Here is a 19,792-nt window from a genome sequence, read left to right on the forward strand (position 1 = left end):
CGAGGGGCTGTATGGCCTACTCCTATTCCTATTTCTTATGTTATTACGTAAATGGGTAATTTTCTAACTTCACACTTCTGGCTGGGATTCTTGCCTACTGGGAGCAATTTGGAAATTTTGTAGCACAGTGTGCATGATTTTCTGACCATTAATTTAAAGTTCATATACTTGAATTTCCATTTTTGCACTACTGGTGAGCAGAAGCTAACCTGGATGTAAAATCTGAAGGTTACCCGTTATGTTAATCAGTGCACCACCAAAGGAAATTAAACACTGTGGCCTCGAAATTGGATACGGCCCATGGCCGAGCGCTATTTAGCTGCGCCAGTTCAAAGTAGTCCAGGTAACATGCAGAATAGAAACATAGAAACATAGAAAATAGGTGCAGGAGCAGGCCATTCAGCCCTTCTAGCCTGCACCGCCATTCAATGAGTTCATGGCTGAACATGAAACTTCAGTACCCCCTTCCTGCTTTCTCGCCATAACCCTTGATCCCCCGAGTAGTAAGGACTTCATCTAACTCCCTTTTGAATATATTTAGTGAATTGGCCTCAACTACTTTCTGTGGTAGAGAATTCCACAGGTTCACCACTCTCTGGGTGAAGAAGTTTCTCCTCATCTCGGTCCTAAATGGCTTACCCCTTATCCTCAGACTGTGACCCCTGGTTCTGGACTTCCCCAACATTGGGAACATTCTTCCTGCATCTAACCTGTCTAAACCCGTCAGAATTTTAAACGTTTCTATGAGGTCCCCTCTCATTCTTCTGAACTCCAGTGAATACAAGCCCAGTTGATCCAGTCTTTCTTGATAGGTCAGTCCCGCCATCCCGGGAATCAGTCTGGTGAATCTTCGCTGCACTCCCTCAATAGCAAGAATGTCCTTCCTCAAGTTAGGAGACCAAAACTGTACACAATACTCCAGGTGTGGCCTCACCAAGGCCCTGTACAACTGTAGCAACACCTCCCTGCCCCTGTATTCAAATCCCCTCGCTATGAAGGCCAACATGCCATTTGCTTTCTTAACCGCCTGCTGTACCTGCATGCTAACCTTCAATGACTGATGTACCATGACACCCAGGTCTCGTTGCACCTTCCCTTTTCCTAATCTGTCACCATTCAGATAATAGTCTGTCTCTCTGTTTTTACCACCAAAGTGGATAACCTCACATTTATCCACATTATACTTCATCTGCCATGCATTTGCCCACTCACCTAACCTATCCAAGTCACTCTGCAGCCTAATAGCATCCTCCTCGCAGCTCACACTGCCACCCAACTTAGTGTCATCCGCAAATTTGGAGATACTGCATTTAATCCCCTCGTCTAAATCATTAATGTACAATGTAAACAGCTGGGGCCCCAGCACAGAACCTTGCGGCACCCCACTAGTCACGGCCTGCCATTCTGAAAAGTACCCATTTACTCCTACTCTTTGCTTCCTGTCTGACAACCAGTTCTCAATCCACGTCAGCACACTACCCCCAATGTGTGTTGACTGCTCATTTACATGATTGTAGTGCTGATCTCGGCACTAAATGCGCTGCTGATTGGCTTACTGCTCAACAGGTGGGGCAATATTGGCCAGTAAAGTAGCCTGTAATGTTTGGCCTAGTCTTTCTCCATTACTTAAAGGGGAGGTGCTTTGATGCCGCAGCACCTCAATGTCATTGGAATTGCAGTTGGAACACATGGCTGAGCACTAGCAAAGAAAATGAGCCAGAAGGTTCTCTGATGCGGCTCTAGAGGTATTGGTACTGGCTATGGAGAGGAGGTGGGGTGTTCTGTTCCCAAAGGGTGGCAGGAAGCCATCAACCAGCACATACATCGAGACGGCTCTGACAAGAGATAGCTGGGTACCGTGATTGCCAACAATGTGGTCTGCCTTTGACTCGAGTGTTCTCGACTCCATTCCGCAGCATGCTACCCGCCACCACCTCAGTGAGACCCCAACACTGCATGAGGTAGAAAAAGCCATAAGACAGCTAAAAAAACAACAAGGCTATGGGAGCAGATGGAATCCCTGCTGAGGCACTGAAGTATGGCGGAGAGGCAATACTGGCGCGAATACATGACCTCTTCTCTCTCATCTGGAGGGAGGAGAGCATGCCGGGAGATCTTAGAGATGCAGTGATCGTGACCGTCTTTAAAAAAGAGAACAAGTCCGACGGCAGCAACTACAGGGGAATCTCCCTGCTATCGACCACTGAGAAAGTTGTCCTCCTCAATCGTCTTCTCTCCGTGGCCGAGGAGCTCCTCCCGGAGTCACAGTGCGGATTTCGTCCCCTCCGGGGCACAACGGACATGATTTTTGCAGCGCGACAGCTGCAGGAAAAATGCAGGGAACAGCGCCAGCCCTTATACATGGCCTTCTTCGACCTTTCAAAGGCCTTTGACACTGTCAACCGTGAGGGCCTATGGAGCGTCCTCCTCTGTTTCGGATGCCCCCAAAAGTACGTCACCATACTCCGCCTGCTCCACGACGACATGCAAACCGTGATCCTTACTAACGGATCCATCACAGACCCAATTCATGTCCGGACTGGGGTCAAGCAGGGCTGCGTCATCGCCCCAACCCTCTTCTCAATCTTCCTCGCTGCCATGCTCCACCTCACAGTTGATAAGATCCCCACTGGAGTGGAGCTAAACTATAGAACCAGTGGGAAGGTGTTCAACCTTCGCCGTCTCCAGGCCAGGTCCAAGACCACTCAAACCTCTGTCGTCGAGCTACAGTATGCGGACGACGCCTGCATCTGTGCACACACAGAGACTAAACTCCAGGACATAGTTGACGTATTTACCGAGGCGTATGAAAGCATGGGCCTCACGCTAAACATTAGTAAGACAAAGGTCCTCCATCAGACTATCCTCGCCGCACAGCACTGCCCCCCAAACATCAAGATCCACAGTGTGGCCCTGGACAACTTCCCCTATCTCGGGAGCCTCCCATCAACAAGAGCAGGCATTGGTGATGAGATCCAACACCGCCTCCAGTGCGCCAGTGCAGCCTTCGGCCACCTGAGGAAAAGATTGTTTGAAGATCAGTCCCTCAAAACTGTCACCAAGCTCATGGTCTACAGGGCTGTAGTAATACCCGCCCTCCTGTATGGCTCAGAGACGTGGACCATGTACATTAGACACCGCAAGTCGCTGGAGAAATACCACCAGCAATGTCTCCGCAAGATCCTGCAAATCCCCTGGGAGGACAGACGCACAAACATTAGCGTCCTCGTCCAGGCCAACATCCCCAGCATTGAAGCACTGACCACACTTGATCAGCTCCGCTGGGCAGGCCACATAGTTCGCATGCCAGACACGAGACTCCCAAAGCAAGTGCTCTACTCGGAACTCGTCCACGGCAAACGAGCCAAAGGCGGGCAGAGGAAACGTTACAAGGACACCCTCGAAGCCTCCCTGACAAAGTGCAACATCCCCACTGATACCTGGGAGTCCTTGGCCATAGACCGCCTTAAGTGGAGGAAATGCATTTGGGAGGGACCTGAGCACCTCGAGTATCGTCGCCGAGAGCATGCAGAAATCAAGCGCAGGCAGTGGATGGAGCGTGCGGCAAACCAGGCTCCCTGCCTACCCTTTCCCTCAACGATTATCTGTCTGACCTGTGACAGAAACTGTGGTTCTCGTATTGGACTGTACAGCCACCTAAGAATTCATGCTAAGAGTGGAAGCAAGTCTTCCTCAATCCCGAGGGACTGCCTATGATGATGGGTATCGAGAACATGGATCCAGTGCTGCAAAAAATGTAATGACCTCACACAGCAGGTCAAGGTCAGTGAAGGCTTCAGTAAATGCCATATCCCACCATCTACACCACAAGCCTCACACACTGCTCAATGCACCACTACCCCACCACTCACTTACCAACAATAGCTACCTTTCATCACTCATACCTCACAACCTTACCACTGCTGCAAAACCCACATCTTATTCCTCCCACACACTGCCAGCTATTCAACTATGGCAGGCACATCACCCAAATGCATTGTATTACACTGAAATACACACTTCTCTTTCTCTTGCAGGTCAGAAACGATGAAAAACTCCAGGAGAGATCTTGTCAACTGAGCCATGATGCTGCGTGTGATGGACGATGTTGTGGCTTCCATTGCAACACAGGCGGAATTGACTCAACATTTCAATGCTGCAGTGGAAGTGTAGACTGCGCTGCTGCAGACTCAGCTTGCTACCACGCAAGATCAGACTGCTCTCATGCAGGCTCAACTTGCTGCCACCCAAGCTCTGACTGCTACCATTATTGCTGGGTTTACCAGTGTTGAAAGGGGCTTGTTGGGTGTCGCAGTAGCCCAGCAATCTACCAACAGATTGTTAGGAATGCTGAGGCATCACTCTGGGGGAGTTGTAGTGGGTCTGTGAAGCAGGAACCTGCTATCCTTTTTCAGGATTGCAGCATTCCTATTTCCACCACTGCCACTCCACCATTGCCCTTGCCGCTGCCTGTCAGCCAAACAGCCCAGACTGCTGCCGCTTATGTCGAGGTGGTGCAGTCTACAGCTGGGCCTTCTAGGTCCACAGCTGGTCGAGGTAGTCCTGCAAGGCCATCTGATATCTCCGCTACGGAAACTCAACAGCCTTCCCTCAGCCATGCTGCAGCCACTGGGGGTGCACTGCATAAGAGCAGCAGAGGAGGAAAGGGCACACAAACGACAGGCACTAAGGGATTGCACAAGGATGATTAGTTCATGTTGTAATGTAAATTGAATAGTTATAAATGTATTATTTTTGGTTTCGATGGTTTGTTTTGTGCTGGCTCTCATTTCAGTTTTGTGCCCAGGAGGTCACATTGCTATTCCGTGACAGAGGGATGGTATGATGGGGATATGGTTGATGGAGATGTTGTGAGCAATGGGATCGGGAGTTTCATTCACTGTAATCGGAGTCTGATGAGGCGTTTATGGACAGCCTGTGTGGAGGGGGTTTACTGCCTACCTCCTTCCTTGCTCCTCCTTTTCCTCTTGCTTCTCTTCCTGAAGTGGTCCTGCAATCCCAGCTGGTAAGGGCTGTGCCCTCATGATGGCCAAGTTGTGAAGCATGCAGCAGACCACCACAAAATAGAACACCCTCTCCACCGAGTATTGGAGGGCTTCCCCCCGAGCGGAACCATTACTTCAGCGGCCCGATGGTCTGCTCGATGATGTTCCTGATGGCAGCATGGCTCTCATTATATGAGAGCTCAGCAGGAGTGTTGGAGTTGCGGATGGGAGTCATCAGATTTGATATGGTAGCTGGTAGATTGCTAGCACACCGGACTGACGCAGGATGAAGGCATCATGCCTGCTGCCAGTATAGCGGACATTGACCATCAGAGTTCACTGGGCGTGGTCATATATCAACTGTACATTAAGTGAATGGTAACCTTTGCGGTTACAGGAAGTTCCCAGGATTGTTATGTGGTGCCCGCAAAGCCATGTGGGTGGCAGATTGGGTGTCAGGTGAGTGTTACATTCACTGACGTGTAGTCTATACAGATCATGACATCACTAGCAAGCACAGACATTGGCAGCGGTGCTACTCTATCAAAAATGGAAGCCAGTGCGGAACCTGCCGGCAGTGGGCGAAAGTGAGGCAGCAGCCATTTTTTTTGACGAAATGGGCCTTAATGGCCAATGTTAACACTTCCAATTTCTAGGCCCATATATACTAACAAGTTTAAAAATACAGTAAAGTGAAATATTTGTCTCAATGAAGAAAGGCAGCACATTATTAGGAAAAGGGCGAGGACTAAGCACAGTGCAGTAACATCAAATTCAACATCACATTTGCTGCACTGAAGCCTCATGATAATGTACATACTAACAGTTTCAGGGAGGAGAAGACCTTTGATTCAGCTAGCCCATCTATCCACAGTATTCCCTTGGTGCATTTCTAATAACCCTGAATTTGTTGACAAAAACTTGTCTCGTTCCTTAAAACCCACTAAGATTTCTTGTCCCACCATCCAATCTGTTCTACATACTTAGCATAATTTTAGTAAGAGTTCCTCCTGCATTTCCTATTTTCTTTTGTTATCCTTAATTTGATCAGCAACCCAACTCCTTCAATGTCTGATGGCTTGACAGCTGACACCAATGAAACAGCAAGCAATGATATGGAGTCTCTGGACACTAAGTAGGAGCAACTGTCAACAATAGGGAAGGAGGATAATTATGTCAGGCTGCATTCCTTTATCTACACAAATGTGGAAAATTCTTGACAGTGTTAGGGGAAATAAATCTGTAGAAGTGTACTTTGGGACCAAACCTTGTTGACTGAATTCAAATGAAGATGAGCTAATAAGTGAAAAAAAGATGGTCATTCATGTGGCGCTTTGTTATGTCTTTGCACTTCAAATCAAACAATTTGGGGCTTTTCACAGTCACTGTTATATAAGCAAACGTGGCGGCCAATAATCAAGTTTAAGGTTTGTGTGCGTTTATAATCAAGTATTGATTGCACTTTAGCAGTTTATTTAATGTTGATGAATAAACAAGTATAGTGAGCTTGGATTAAATCAGGATTCAACAACAACAATTTGTATTTATATAGCACCGTTAACGTAGTGAAACATCCCAAGGCGCTTAGGTTAACCTGAAGATCCCCCAAATCATCACAACGATTGTGATTGAGTGAGGCTTGTATTCATGAAGGTTTTAAACGTTTACTGTCTGCTAACCTTCCCCAATATTGGAATACGGTACAAGATAGCATTGTGAGTCCTTGAGTGGCCCAACGGCAAATATCATCAGTTGAAGCCACTGAGATTTGCTGCCTTTACTTTGCTCTGCAAACAAGGAACAGAAACTGTGAGGTGGCATTCCAGGACAGCTCATTTAGATTATAGTCTGATTGTCTGGGGTACAAATTTGCCCATTTATACCATGCTCATTAGGATAGCCCTCTCCCTTGGTTTACGCTGTACACATATAGATAATGTCTTAGCTGATGCACATTTGGTTATGAACAAAGTTGAGTACCAAGCACTCCAGCTGGGCACCTTTCTAAAGTGAGTCAGTTTCTGCCAATGGAAAATACACCGTTTAGCAGGAAATGAGTTCCCTTCCAAGTACATTATGTAACACACTCACCTGGAACTCTTCTTTTAGTTGTGAGGAGTTACTCTGAGGGTCTATTCTGATCATTTCTTTATAAGTAGGTCTGAACTCACAGACTGGGATAGAGGTGTCACCACACAGGCAGGCTTCCAAAATGGCATCGTGGATGAAAATATACTGCTCCTTCAAATAAAGAGAAGTTAGCTGTTATTATCCACCAGATTTTCCATTGAATAGAGTACACATGCAAATGTTATTATTTTTCCTATTTACATAAGGGATGCTCTTGTATATTCTTGTACCTAGTACATGCCCATCACACTTTAGATGCCACAGGTTAGATGCCACACACCTTGGTCATGAACAAGTGACTATGACTTGTAAGAGCAAGTGATTACACTGAAAGTACAGTGGGCTATGGGCTTGTAACTTAACCTGTGGGTATATCCAACATTCCTTCACTTTAAGTACCCAAAAGCCTGAAGGGACCGGAAGTATCAAATATATACAATTTATTTTCCCATAAAATGTAGATTTTAGACACGGGTGCATTTTCCAGTATTTTGAAATCTACAGTCAATGTGGGCATTGCATTTATTTCACCTCAATGGTGTATTGAAAACTACTGCCATTTTTGGAATTCATTATTTTTTGTTTTTCTTTTGAAATTTCTTCCTCCTAGTAACTATTACGTAGGGATTTGAACCCTGTTCTATTGACCACGAGACAATTTAGATCAGGGTTGTTGGCACTACATTTACAATTTTAACAGTTCTTACTGATGCTGCCTCTCCCCAACTGGTGGTGTATTTCAAGGAGGGTCTGCGGGTTCTGAGAACATTGTAATTTTTACATTAAAAATTGGGCATTCTAGTTAATTTTGAACATTTTAATTTTCATAAATGATTGATTTCCCTTTTATAAAAGATTAGAAACCTACATCGCATTTGGGTTCTAACAGACCAACTGGACCTAGCTTCCATTCATCACTCTACAACCAACCCCTGCTAAATTGCTGTTATAAGTTTCTCCCCTATCTTCCCTCCCAAAACTGTTACTCCCAGCTCTCTCATCCCCTCCCTCCCAGATTCTACTCATTTTCCCTCCTGGTCCCCTAAATGTTGCCCTCAAATGATTGCTCGCCCTCCCCCCAAAAGTACTCCAATCTTCTAGTCCCTCCGTCCTCCAAAGATTACTCTGCTCACCCCCACTCCCAGCTGCTACACTCCCTGTCTCCCAGATGCCGGTGACGGCTATTTCCCTCTTTTCATTTCCACAAAAAGCCCCTCATTCCTTCCTCCTCTCTCAATCTCCCAAAGACTGTCTGCCCCCTTCTTCCAGGATGGCTATTTCCTAGCTTCTCCCTGATGTGGTTAGTGGCACTGTACACCGTGGCAGGACACATAGTTCGCATGCCAGACACGAGACTCCCAAAGCCAGCGCTCTACTCGGAACTCCTTCACGGCAAACGAACCAAAGGTGAGCAGCGGAAATGTTGCAAGGACACCCTCAAAGCCTCCCTGATAAAGTGCAACATCCCCACTGACACCTGGGAGACCCTGGCCAAAGACCGCCCTAAGTAGAGGAAGCGCATCCGGGAGGGCGCTGAGCACCTCGAGTCTCGTCGCTGAGAGCATGCAGAAATCAAACGCAGACAGCGGAAAGAGCGTGCGGCAAACCAGTGCCACCCTCCCTTTCCCTCAACGACTATCTGTCCCACCTGTGACAGAGACTGAGGTTCTCGTATTGGACTGTACAGCCACCTCAGGACTCATGTTAAGAGTGGAAGCAAGCCTTCCTCGATTCTGAGGGACTGCCTATGATGATGATGATGATGATGACACTGTGGACGGGAATCCCCGATCTTGCCAGAATTCCCAGCTAAAGTGTACAGCACCATCAATCACAGCAGGAGCACCAACAATGGGAGTGCAGCTTGGGGGAGGGGTCTACCCGGCAGTGATTTTGTTCTGTGATCGCAGACAAGTGACAGAACAGTTGGCAAATACGGCTGACTCTGGTAATCTTGGCCGGGCAGAAGTGATAGCGCTACATTTGATCTCAGTACCCCTGGACTAAGTGGGCAGAACGAAAGCCAGGCAGGGTTCCTTACTGCATCAAATAGTTATTCAGTGACCCCTCTGGTGCAAGTGAGGTTGTTTGGTGAGAATGGAATTGGGCCCTGCTGCGATATTCAGCACGGTTGAATAGCCTGCCGACATTCTATCTCCAAACCCATACATACAGAATGCCCACTTGGGAGAGCTACAAGTAATTTTGTGGGGCTTATGGAACTTAATCTCACCAATGAGTCAGCACCTTGACGAGAGGAGGGGAGAAAACTGATGAAAAGCAGCTGGATTTCAATGGCAACAGGACAAGTAAAATGTCAGAGGAGCTTTCATAATCGAGCAGAATTAACAGTAAAATGAAAAGAAAAGCCAGCAAATCATGGGAATTGTGAGGTTTGGCACTTGGAGCTGCACCCGTGATGTAACTGTGGTTATGGTACTAGAGAAAACTGTTCCCTTCCAGTCTAATTTTAACTATTTCAAGAAGTATTAGGCAGTTTACCCTGTAAGTTTAAGTCACACTGTAAACTTGTATCGCTTATTCATCAGTATCATCATAGATAGTCCCTTGAAATCGAGGAAGACTTGCCTCCACTCTAAAAGTGAGTTCTCAGGTGACGAAACAGTCCAATACGGGAATTATAATCTCTGTCACAGGTGGGACAGACAGTTATTGAAGGAAAGGGTGGGTGGGGTGTCTCATTTGCCACACACTCCTTCCGCAGCCTGCGCTTGCTTTCTGCATGCTCTCGGCGACGAGACTCGAGGTACTCAGCGCCCTCCCGGATGCCCTTCCTCCACTTAGGGCAGTCTTTGGCCAGGGGCTCCCAGGTGTCGGTGGGGATGTTGCATTTTATCAAGGAGGCTTTGAGGATGTCCTTGAAACGTTTCCTCTGCCCACCTGGGGCTCGCTTGCCTTGTAGGAGCTCCGAGTAGAGCGCTTGCTTTGGGAGTCTTGTGTCAGACATGCGAATAATGTGGCCCACCCAACAGAGCTGGTCGAGTGTGATCAGTGCTTTGATGCTGGCCTGATCGAGAACACTAACAGTGGTGCGTCTATCCTCCCAGGGGATTTGCAGGATCTTGCGGAGACAGCAATTTGAGGTGTCTGCTGTATATGGTCCACATCTCTGAGCCATACAGGAGGGCAGGTATCACTACAGCCCTGCAGACCATAAGCTTGTACCAGATTTGAGGGCCTGATCTTCGAACACTCTCTTCCGAAGGCTGCACTGGCACACTGGAGGCGGTGTTGAACCTCATCGTTGATGTCTGCCCTTGCTGATAATAGGCTCCCGAGGTATGGAAAGTGGTCCATGTTGTTCAGGGCCGCGCCGTGGATCTTGATGAATGGGGGCAGTGCTGTGTGGCAGGGTCAGGTTATTAACAGCTCATTGACTCTCTAACCTACATGTTAACTGCAGGCATGTGGGCATGGGTTAAACCGTCTGGTCCCCTGCAGCTCTATATGGGGGCCTCAAACACACGTTAGGCCCCATATTTGCATATGCAAAGGGTTAACACGCCTGATCAGGCATGGGTAAAGGACATATTGGTGTCTCAGTAGGCCAACTTGCACCCGAAAAATGAGCACTACGTGGCCAACGCGTTGTGCCTTTTGTTGTGCGATGCGAACACAGGCTAGGGCGCACGATAAGTTTTCTGCCACTTTCTTTAAGCTCCCTTTTCAAGCTATGTTTCCTTCAAGTTTCCTTCTGAAAGAAAGCAGACTACGTAAAGTAAATGCCACTGAAGCTGCTTCAATTATGGTGGCACAAAAGTTGGAAGATCAGAGGCAGCAATCTCACCACCACCACAACATGTTTCAGTGTGCATTAACAAAATTCCAGACAGTTTATTCCAAATTCTCCGGACAAGATTTCTGGTCAAAAATGGCAATACCAAATCAAGACTGCCGAGGATCGATAGAAATTGGCCCTTGGGCCTCATCAGCATACTTGTGAGCAGCTGGTGCTGGTCGTAGTTCCACAGGTAGCTCACCCGAGCGAAGTGATCAATCTCAGGCCTCCTGCCTCACCAGCAGCAACCCTCAGGTTATTCCCAGGAGGGGAGAATCGGAGCAGGCTACAGGAGTGGGTGGGGGCGTGGGGGCGCAATTTCTGTGAAGTTAGAGGAGCACTCCTGGTCCTCCTAGCTCCACAGGAACATTTTTTTTAAACTTTGCTTTCGCTGGCAGCTGCTGAAGAATCCTGAGCCCAATGTAGGCCCAGAGCTTGCCTCGCTCATTGGCAACAGATTTCTTGATGGGGTCCTTCAACAGGTGATAGAATCCTGATAAACAATTTATGGGACACCTAAAAAAAAGGGCTCCATAAATTTAGCAGTGGCACCAATACTTGCGCAAATTGGGCACAGGCAGTTCTCACTGCTAAACCGCCATGCTTTGTGCCAATTTTATGTCCCCAAAACCGTGTACAGTGCATATCAATTTCTACCCCACTACATTTACAATGTTCATAACAAATGAAAGGTAAATTTTCCAACTCCCCCACACCGTCCACTTGCCAGGTTAATCAATGTACTCAATAGTGGGAAGGAGGGTGTGGTCGATGGAGGATTTAACGCTTACCTCAGTCTGAATCATGTTAATTCTCCGTGAATACAGTATCTTCACACAGTTGTAAATATCAACAACTCCTTCACACTCTGCCATGTCCAACATCACGTCGAGCACGATGTAGCACCCGGTTCTCCCTGCACCAGTGCTGAGGCACCCAAAACAAAGGGCAGATATTAAAACTTCCTGAGCAGTAAACTGGCACTGGGTAGTTAACAATTTGTTAATGCTGTCCACATGACTCATTGTAATTAGTTTATCAACCATGCTACATTGTCATCTTGTACAGACCACACTGCATAAATTATATTTTTTAAATCTACCAAAAATACTACAGAAAACAAATTGCACAGCAGAAAATTCCCGTTAATATACAACATACCGCCTGAAAACTTTCAGTGGGATAATTGCATGCTGGCAAATGAATTATTCATTGCACAGAAATGAAATGTATAAAATATTAACATTTTATCAGCTTGTTAATGCTAAAGTAAAGGATCTACACTACGAGCTTTAATTATTGCTTTCTATTTGGGATATTTAATAAGCATATTTAATAAGCATATTTATACCATTTATTTAACACAATGAGGTGATGACCTCGCAAGGCTGTGACAAAATGGGTATTAGTGATGGTAGTGTGAAAAATGTGGGTGACTGTTTTCCTTGGTACTGTGTTAATTAGTTGCTTTAATAATGCTGCATTTATAGAACACAACTGGCTCAAGAAATTATGATTCTGTAATTCCCTACTCTCCATATATCCATCGGTAAAAATATTTTCTGATGTGTGCTGTCAGCAGAAAATCAGCCCTGCAATGGATAGGATTGAATTTAAATCGGCTTTTTAAATTGCGCTACAATGTCGTTGGCTCCTGATGTGCGAATCTGGGTGCAACCGGTGGCAGCACCTCACGAAACGTGCCAGATTTGTCAAGAAGGCCCAGAAAAAAGGCGGGCCCTCCCAGCCGCTGCCTTTAGTGAATCTGACAAGTTTACTTTGGGGATGTGTGGGTTGGGAGTTAGTGGCAGCTTTAGAAAGGGACCGGAGAATGGTGGTATACCTATCAGTTTTAAAAAAAAATATCTAAGCATGGTTAAAAAACAATTGTAAACAATAAAAAGAATGCTGGGATATATACAACCAGAAAAGTAAAGTACAATCTCCAAAGGTTGTTCTGAGGCTGTAAAATATACTGGTCAAACAACCCTTGAAGAACTGCACCAAGCATCTATTTGTAGAGCAAAGAACATCCACAGAAAACAAAAACAGAAAATGCTGGAAACACTCGGGTAAGGCAGCATTTGTGGAGAGGTCATCCTCCTTTGAGCAACTCACCTTGTTCCACCCTACATGTCTCTCTTTTAAAATTCTTATTCTGTATTGCCCACCCAACTACCACACCAATTTTCTCAATGAGATATCTTCTCTGCTTTCTTCCCTCTGCCTCTGCACTGAGCGACTTCTCATCCTCGGTGATTTCAATCTCTATCTCAACTCATCTTGCTCCCTCTTCTCTGAGTTCACTGCCCTCCTTTCCTCCCTTAATCTCTCCCTTCATGTCAACTCCCCCACCCATATACACAGCCACTTCCTTGATCTTATCATCTCACGTAGCCTCGCTATTCCCTCAGTAACCATTACCGATAAGGCAATCTCCGACCATTTCCTTATATCCCTCTCTACCAATATTCCCCTTCCCCCTCCTAAACCCACTTCATTTCGTATCAACCCCTGGAAAAAACTCTCCCTCAAGTCCCCGTACCACTACACTTTGTAATTCCCAACTACCTAGCCTTTGGCCTAAATTCTCCATGACATCTCTGCCACTATTAACTTACTAAATCACACTCTCTCTACCACCTTTGATGCCCTTTTCCCCACTAAAATCATTACACTCTCTTACCCTTGTCGGTCCTCCTGATATACCCCTCACCTCTGCTCCCTTATGTCCAATGGACGCAGACTTGAATGTCTTTGGCGGACAACTGGCCTAATCATCCATCACCAGATTTTGGCTAGATCATATAAAGCACTACCTGGTCCTGTTCTCCATCACTAAAACTACTCTCTATTCTAAGATCACCCAGAACGGCAAAAATGCCAGGGTTCTCTTCATCAATAACCATCTTCTTAAACCACCATACCCTGCCTCCTCCTTCCACACTTCCAACAATAAATGTGAGGAGCTCAAGCACTTCTTTGTTAACATCCGTTCAACTGCTTCTGCTTTCAATTCCCTCCTTCCCCCTAGCCCACTGGTCCTATTTCCTCTCAGTTTTCCTCATGCTCTAACCCTAAATTTGCATATTTCTCTCCGACATCCCCGCTTGCTCTTTCAAAGCTCAGTTTGTCATGGAGACTGACCTCCTGTTCTCGTGAACCCATTCCTACCAAATTGCTGACAACCTAACTTTCCTTCATATCTCCCATGTTAGTAGATATTGTTAATGGTTCTCTCTCCTTTGGTATTGTCCCCCTTTCCTTCAAATCTGCCGTCATCACCCTTCTCCTCAAAAAAACAACTCTTGATCCCTCCGCCCTTGCAAACTACCGCCCCCATCTCCAACCTCCCGTTCCTCTCCAAAGTTCTTGAATGTGTTGTCGTCTCCCAAATCTGTGCCCAACTCCTTGTTTGAATCCCTCTAATCAGGCTTCCGTCCCTGATTTACAGTACTGAAACTGCTCTTACCAAGGTCACAAATGACATCCCAATTGACTATGACAAAGGTAATCTATCCCTTCTCGTCCTTCTGCAGCCTTTGACATGGTTGACCATAAAATCCTGCTCCAACACCTCTTCACCATCATCAAGCTGGTTGGCCTGGTTTAACTCCTATCTTTCCAACCGTAACCATAGAATCACCTGCAATGGTGTCTTTCCCGATCCCAACTCACCTCTCCTCCTCCTCCCTCGAACCCTCCTTCATCTCTATACTAGCAGACTGCTTGTCCGACATCCAGCACTGGATAAGTAGAAATTTCCTCCAATTAAATATTAGGAAGACTGAAGCCATTGTCTTCGATTCACGCCACAAACTCCATTCCCTTTCCACTGCTTCGATCTGTCTTCTCGGCAACTGTCTAAGGCTGACCAAGTCTGTTCGAAACCTTGGTGTCCTATTTGATCATGAATTGAGCTTCTTATCTCATCTCCGTTTTGACACTAAGACTGCCCATTTTCACCTTCGTAATATTGCCTGTCTCCGCCCTCAACTTATCTGCTGCTGAAACCCTCATCCATACCTTGATCACCTCCAGACTTGACTATTCCAATGCACTCCTGGCCACCTTCCCTAGTTCTACCCTCCATAAACTTGAGGTCATCCAAAACTCTGCTGCCCATGTGCTAACTCACACCAAGTCCTGCTCACCCATCTTCTCTGCGCTTGCTGAGCTACATTGGCTCCCAATTAAGCAAGGCTTTGATTTAAAAATTCTCATCCTGGTTTTCTCGCTCCTACTTATCTCTGTAAACTCCTACTTATCTCTGTAAACTCCCTAGACCTCTATGCCGCACCTATTCTGGACTTTTGAACATCCCCGATATTAAATGTTCTACCATTGGTGGTTGTACCTTCAGCTGCCTAGGTCCTAAGCTCGGGAATTGTCTCCCTAAATCTCTCTGCCTCTCTACTTCTCTTTCCTCCTTTAAGACGCTCCTTGAACCTTCCTCTTCGACCAAGCTTTTGGTCATTTGCCCTGACATTTCCCTATACGGTTCGATGTCAAATTTGTTTTTATAACACTCTGGTGAAGTGCCTTTTGTTGTTTTATTACGTTAAAGGCATTATATAAATATAAGTTCTTGTTGTTGTCATGAAAGGTCATCGACCTGAAACGATGGTCGGGTGTAGGTGGGCGCAGTGGCGGGTTGCGACCCCGCTCTTGATTCCATGCTGCTCCTCAGAGCAACTTTGCGTTAATGGGGGCTATTAAGGTCGGCCTGCGTGTTACCCCGCCCAATTAAATGGTGCGGGTCTGATGACGTCAGCGATAATGCGTTTCCAGCTGGGATATTTAAAGGAGCCATGACCACATTGCATTTGAAGGTTCATCCAGGAGTGTGCAGGCAGCACACTGCACAATTGGATTGCTGGAAAGAGAACCAAATATAATAATAATTACTTTTATTTATATAGCGCCTTTAACATCATAAAACGTCCCAAGGCACTTCACAACAGTCTTACAACATGCTAGATTTGACCAGGGAGGGAAAGAGAAAAAACGGGAGAAGGAAGTTAAAAGAGGTCAAAGGCTCGGGTCTGAAGTGACAACCAAAATGCGCACGCAGATAAACACCGACGAAAAAAACTAAAAAAAAAAAGAAATTCAAATAATACAATAAGACGTATACAACAGTAAAATCAGTACATAAAGATTAATTATAATTAAACAAAATTAATATAGACAATAATTATAAATTAAGTTAAAATGAGAAAATCAGCAATTGAAGCAAATTAAATTGTTTTTTTTAATTTTCTTTAAAATTCATTCCCTGTCCATTGATTCAATTAATATGGAAGAACCAATCACTGCCCTCCATCCTTGTGACATCATAATTTCATTACTTTTTATTTCTCATTTTGTCCCTTTGACAGGTCCGTTATGGCTCCAGGCTCGTGCTGCCTCCGTTGTCAGGAAGCAGCTTTTTTTCAAAACTCTCTCCAGCTGCTCCAGGCTCGATTGATATGACTGTATGACTGCACTGAGACAGAGGGCTGCCCCCAGGTTCTCCGATGACTCCCTCCACATGCTTCTGGAGGGAGTCAGAGCATGAAGGGGGATTTTCCTCCTTTCTAATGGGTGACAGAAACATCCCCAGGAGACCAAAAGAGCCTAGCTTCAAATACCAGAGGAGGTAAACAGCAGGGATGTGGTCAGGCGGACCTGGGTACAGTGCCAGAAACATTTCAATTATCTCATTAGATAAGGAAAGGCGAATACAAAGCCACAGTCAACTTCAGCCTGCTGTGCCTCTCATCACATCCCCATCGCTCTGCCTTCCCAACTTGCTGCTGCCCAACCTTACACCAATATACCTTCCAGGTCCACCATCCCTCTCTCCCTATCTACATTATCACCTCCCCATGTGACTAGCCACCTCTCACACTCATCCTAATGCATTCATAGCAACTAACAATACACAAGGAGGCCACTTGGTTTTGGCACCCCACTCCATCATAGTCTCCCTCTAAAGATGTAACCAATGCATTCCTTACACTCATTCCATCACTCTCATTCAGTCTCTTCTTTCCCTCCTTGCGGGAGAAAAGAGCCCACAATAAGGGGGAGAGCACTGGAGGTGGAACGCCATCACTGGCGACCCTAACATCAGCAGAGGAAGCTGCCTTGGAAGTTTCTGGAGTTGTTGAGCAGCTGAAGGTGGGAGATGGAGAGAGGGGGACCCGGTGACAGAATTATATATCATACAGCAACATGGCATACATCAGTCACTCATATGGGGATTGATGTCAGCAGCCACTGAATGTTTATATACATAATAGTATTTGTACTCATTCTTCATACGACATATCTAACTCATCTTTTTACTCTCCCACGGGTCCATCAGCCTCCAGCCTCTGAGGGCGCACCATCAACTGACATAAGCGCACCTAGCACCAGCGCAGTTACGCATACCTTGTGGGGTCCTATGCCAGATAGCATAGTGTTTTCTCAAAACTCACAAGTGAGTAAGAGCAGATGGTGGAAACAGGGACAGCAGTAAAGACTCCTTGTCGGATTGCACAGGACATTCCCAGCTGTGCTCAGCTGCATGCAGACGCTGAGTCTCAAGGCCATCCAGAAAAAGGCGTTCCTGGAAGTGCAGGAGGATTTGACAAGTTTTGCGAGTGTGATGTCTGCAAATGTGCAGAGAATGGAGAATTCCATCTTCAACATGAGCACCACGGTGTTGCAGGTGAAGGAGACTGTAGGTTCTTCCATGAATAGGATGGCCACCTGCATGGAGCGATTAATGCACTCACAGAAACACCTTCTCTATGGAGAATAGATGGCAGAGGCTCATTGACGTCCTCTATTGGAGGGATGCCAACGTAGAAGCGGGTCCACATAGCCCCACTGCTGTGCATCCAGGTGCTATCCAGCTCCTTACTAGTAGGGAAGTGCGGGTGGTCCATGAGTGGGATGATGGTGAGAGGGGACATGCAAGTGGGGGCTCCTCTCAAAGCGTTCACACTTCTCTGCCGTTGCCACCTTGTACAGCTGCATTAAGACCTCCCTGCTTCCATATTCAAATCCCCTAGTTATGAAGGCCAACATACCATTTGCCTTCTTCACCGCATACTGTACCTGCATGCCAACTTTCAGTGACTGATGAACCATGACACCCAGGTCTCGTTGCACCTCCCCTTTTCCTAGTCTGCTGCCATTCAGATAATATTCTGCCTTCGTGTTTTTGCCCCCAAAATGGATAACCTCACACTTATTCACATTATACTGCATCTGCCATGTATTTGCCCACTCAGCTAACCTGTCCAAGCCACCCCTGCAGCCTCTTAGAGTCCTCCTCACAGCTCACACCGCCACCCAGTTTAGTGTCATCCACAAACTTGGAGATATTACACTCTATTCCTTCATCTAAATCGTTAATGTACATTGTAAAGAGCTGGGGTCCCAGTACTGAGCCCTGCGGCACTCCACTAGTCACTACCTGCCATTCTGAAAAGGACCTATTTATCCCGACTCTCTGCTTCCTGTCTGCCAACCAGTTCTCTATCCACATCAGTATATTACCCCCAATACCATGTGCTTTGATTTTGCACACGAATCTCTTGTGCGGGACCTTGTCAAAAGCCTTTTGAAAGTCCAAATACACCACATCCACTGGTTCTCCCTTGTCCACTCTGCTAGTTACATCCTCAAAAAAATCCAGAAGATTTGTCAAGCATGATTTCACTTTCATAAATCCATGCTGACTTGGTCCGATCCAGTCATTGCTTTCCAAATGCGCTGCTATTTCATCCTTAATGATTGATTCCAACATTTTCCCCACTACTGATGTCAGGCTATCCGGTCTATAATTACTTGTTTTCGCTCTCCCTCCTTTTTTAAAAAGTGGTGTTACATTAGCTACCCTCCAGTTCATAGGAACTGATCCAGAGTCGATAGACTGTTGGAAAAGATCACCAATGCATCCACTATTTCTAGGGCCACTTCCTTGAGTACTCTGGGATGCAGACTATCAGGCCCCAGGAATTTATCGGCCTTCAATCCCATCAATTTCCCGCCGAATAAGGATATCCTTCAGTTCCTCCTTCTCACTAGACCCACTGTCCCCTAGTACCTTCGGAAGGTTATTTGTATCTTCCTTCGTGAAGACAGAACCGAAGTATTGGTTCAATTGGTCTGCCATTTCTTTGTTCCCCATTATAAATTCACCTGAATCCGACCGCAAGGGACCTACATTTGTCTTTACTAATCTTTTTCTCTTCACATATTTATAGAAGCTTTCGCAGTCAGTTTTTATATTTCTTGCAAGCTTCCTCTCATACTCTATTTTCCCCCTCCTAATTAAACCCTTAGTCCTCCTCTGTTGAATTCTAAATTTCTCCCAGTCCTCAGGTTTGTTGCTTTTTCTCGCCAATTTATATGCCTCTTCCTTGCCTTTAACACTATCCTTAATTTCCTTTGTTAGCCATGGTTGAGCCACCTTCCCAGTTTTATTTTTACTCCAGACAGGGATGCACAATTGCTGAAGTTCATCCATGTGATCTTTAAATGCTTGCCATTGCTTATCCACCGTCAACTCTTTAAGTATCCTTTGCCAATCTATTCTAGCCAATTCACGCCTCATACCGTCGAAGTGACCTTTCCTTAAGTTCAGGACCCTAGTTTCTGAATTAACTGTGTCACTCTCCATCTTAATAAAGAATTCTACCATATTCTGGTCACTCTTCCCCAAGGGGTCTCGCACAACAAGATTGATAATTAGTCCCTTCTCATTACACATCACCCAGTCTAGGATGGCCAGCTCTCTCGTTGGTTCCTCGACATTTTGGTCTGGAAAACCATCCCTAATACACTCCAGGAAATCCTCCTCCACCGCAATGCTACC

The 19,792-nt window shown here is 46.1% G+C and overlaps 1 protein-coding gene across 14 annotated transcripts in view; it reads right to left on the minus strand.

Moving 5' to 3' along the window:
- Positions 1–19,792, minus strand: part of ptprub (protein tyrosine phosphatase receptor type Ub) — a 1,307,170-nt gene that overhangs the window by 44,186 nt on the left and 1,243,192 nt on the right. For all 14 annotated transcript variants that reach the window (XM_070898914.1, XM_070898921.1, XM_070898913.1 and 11 more), the window contains 2 exons: positions 11,727–11,862; positions 7,098–7,247 (listed from right to left, as the gene is read on the minus strand). In XM_070898914.1, coding sequence (XP_070755015.1) covers positions 7,098–7,247; positions 11,727–11,862 — 286 coding nt within the window. The remainder of the gene's footprint in view (positions 1–7,097; positions 7,248–11,726; positions 11,863–19,792) is intronic.

This window comes from Pristiophorus japonicus, chromosome 14 (assembly GCF_044704955.1).
Source record: "Pristiophorus japonicus isolate sPriJap1 chromosome 14, sPriJap1.hap1, whole genome shotgun sequence".
Taxonomy (NCBI): Eukaryota; Metazoa; Chordata; class Chondrichthyes; family Pristiophoridae; genus Pristiophorus; species Pristiophorus japonicus.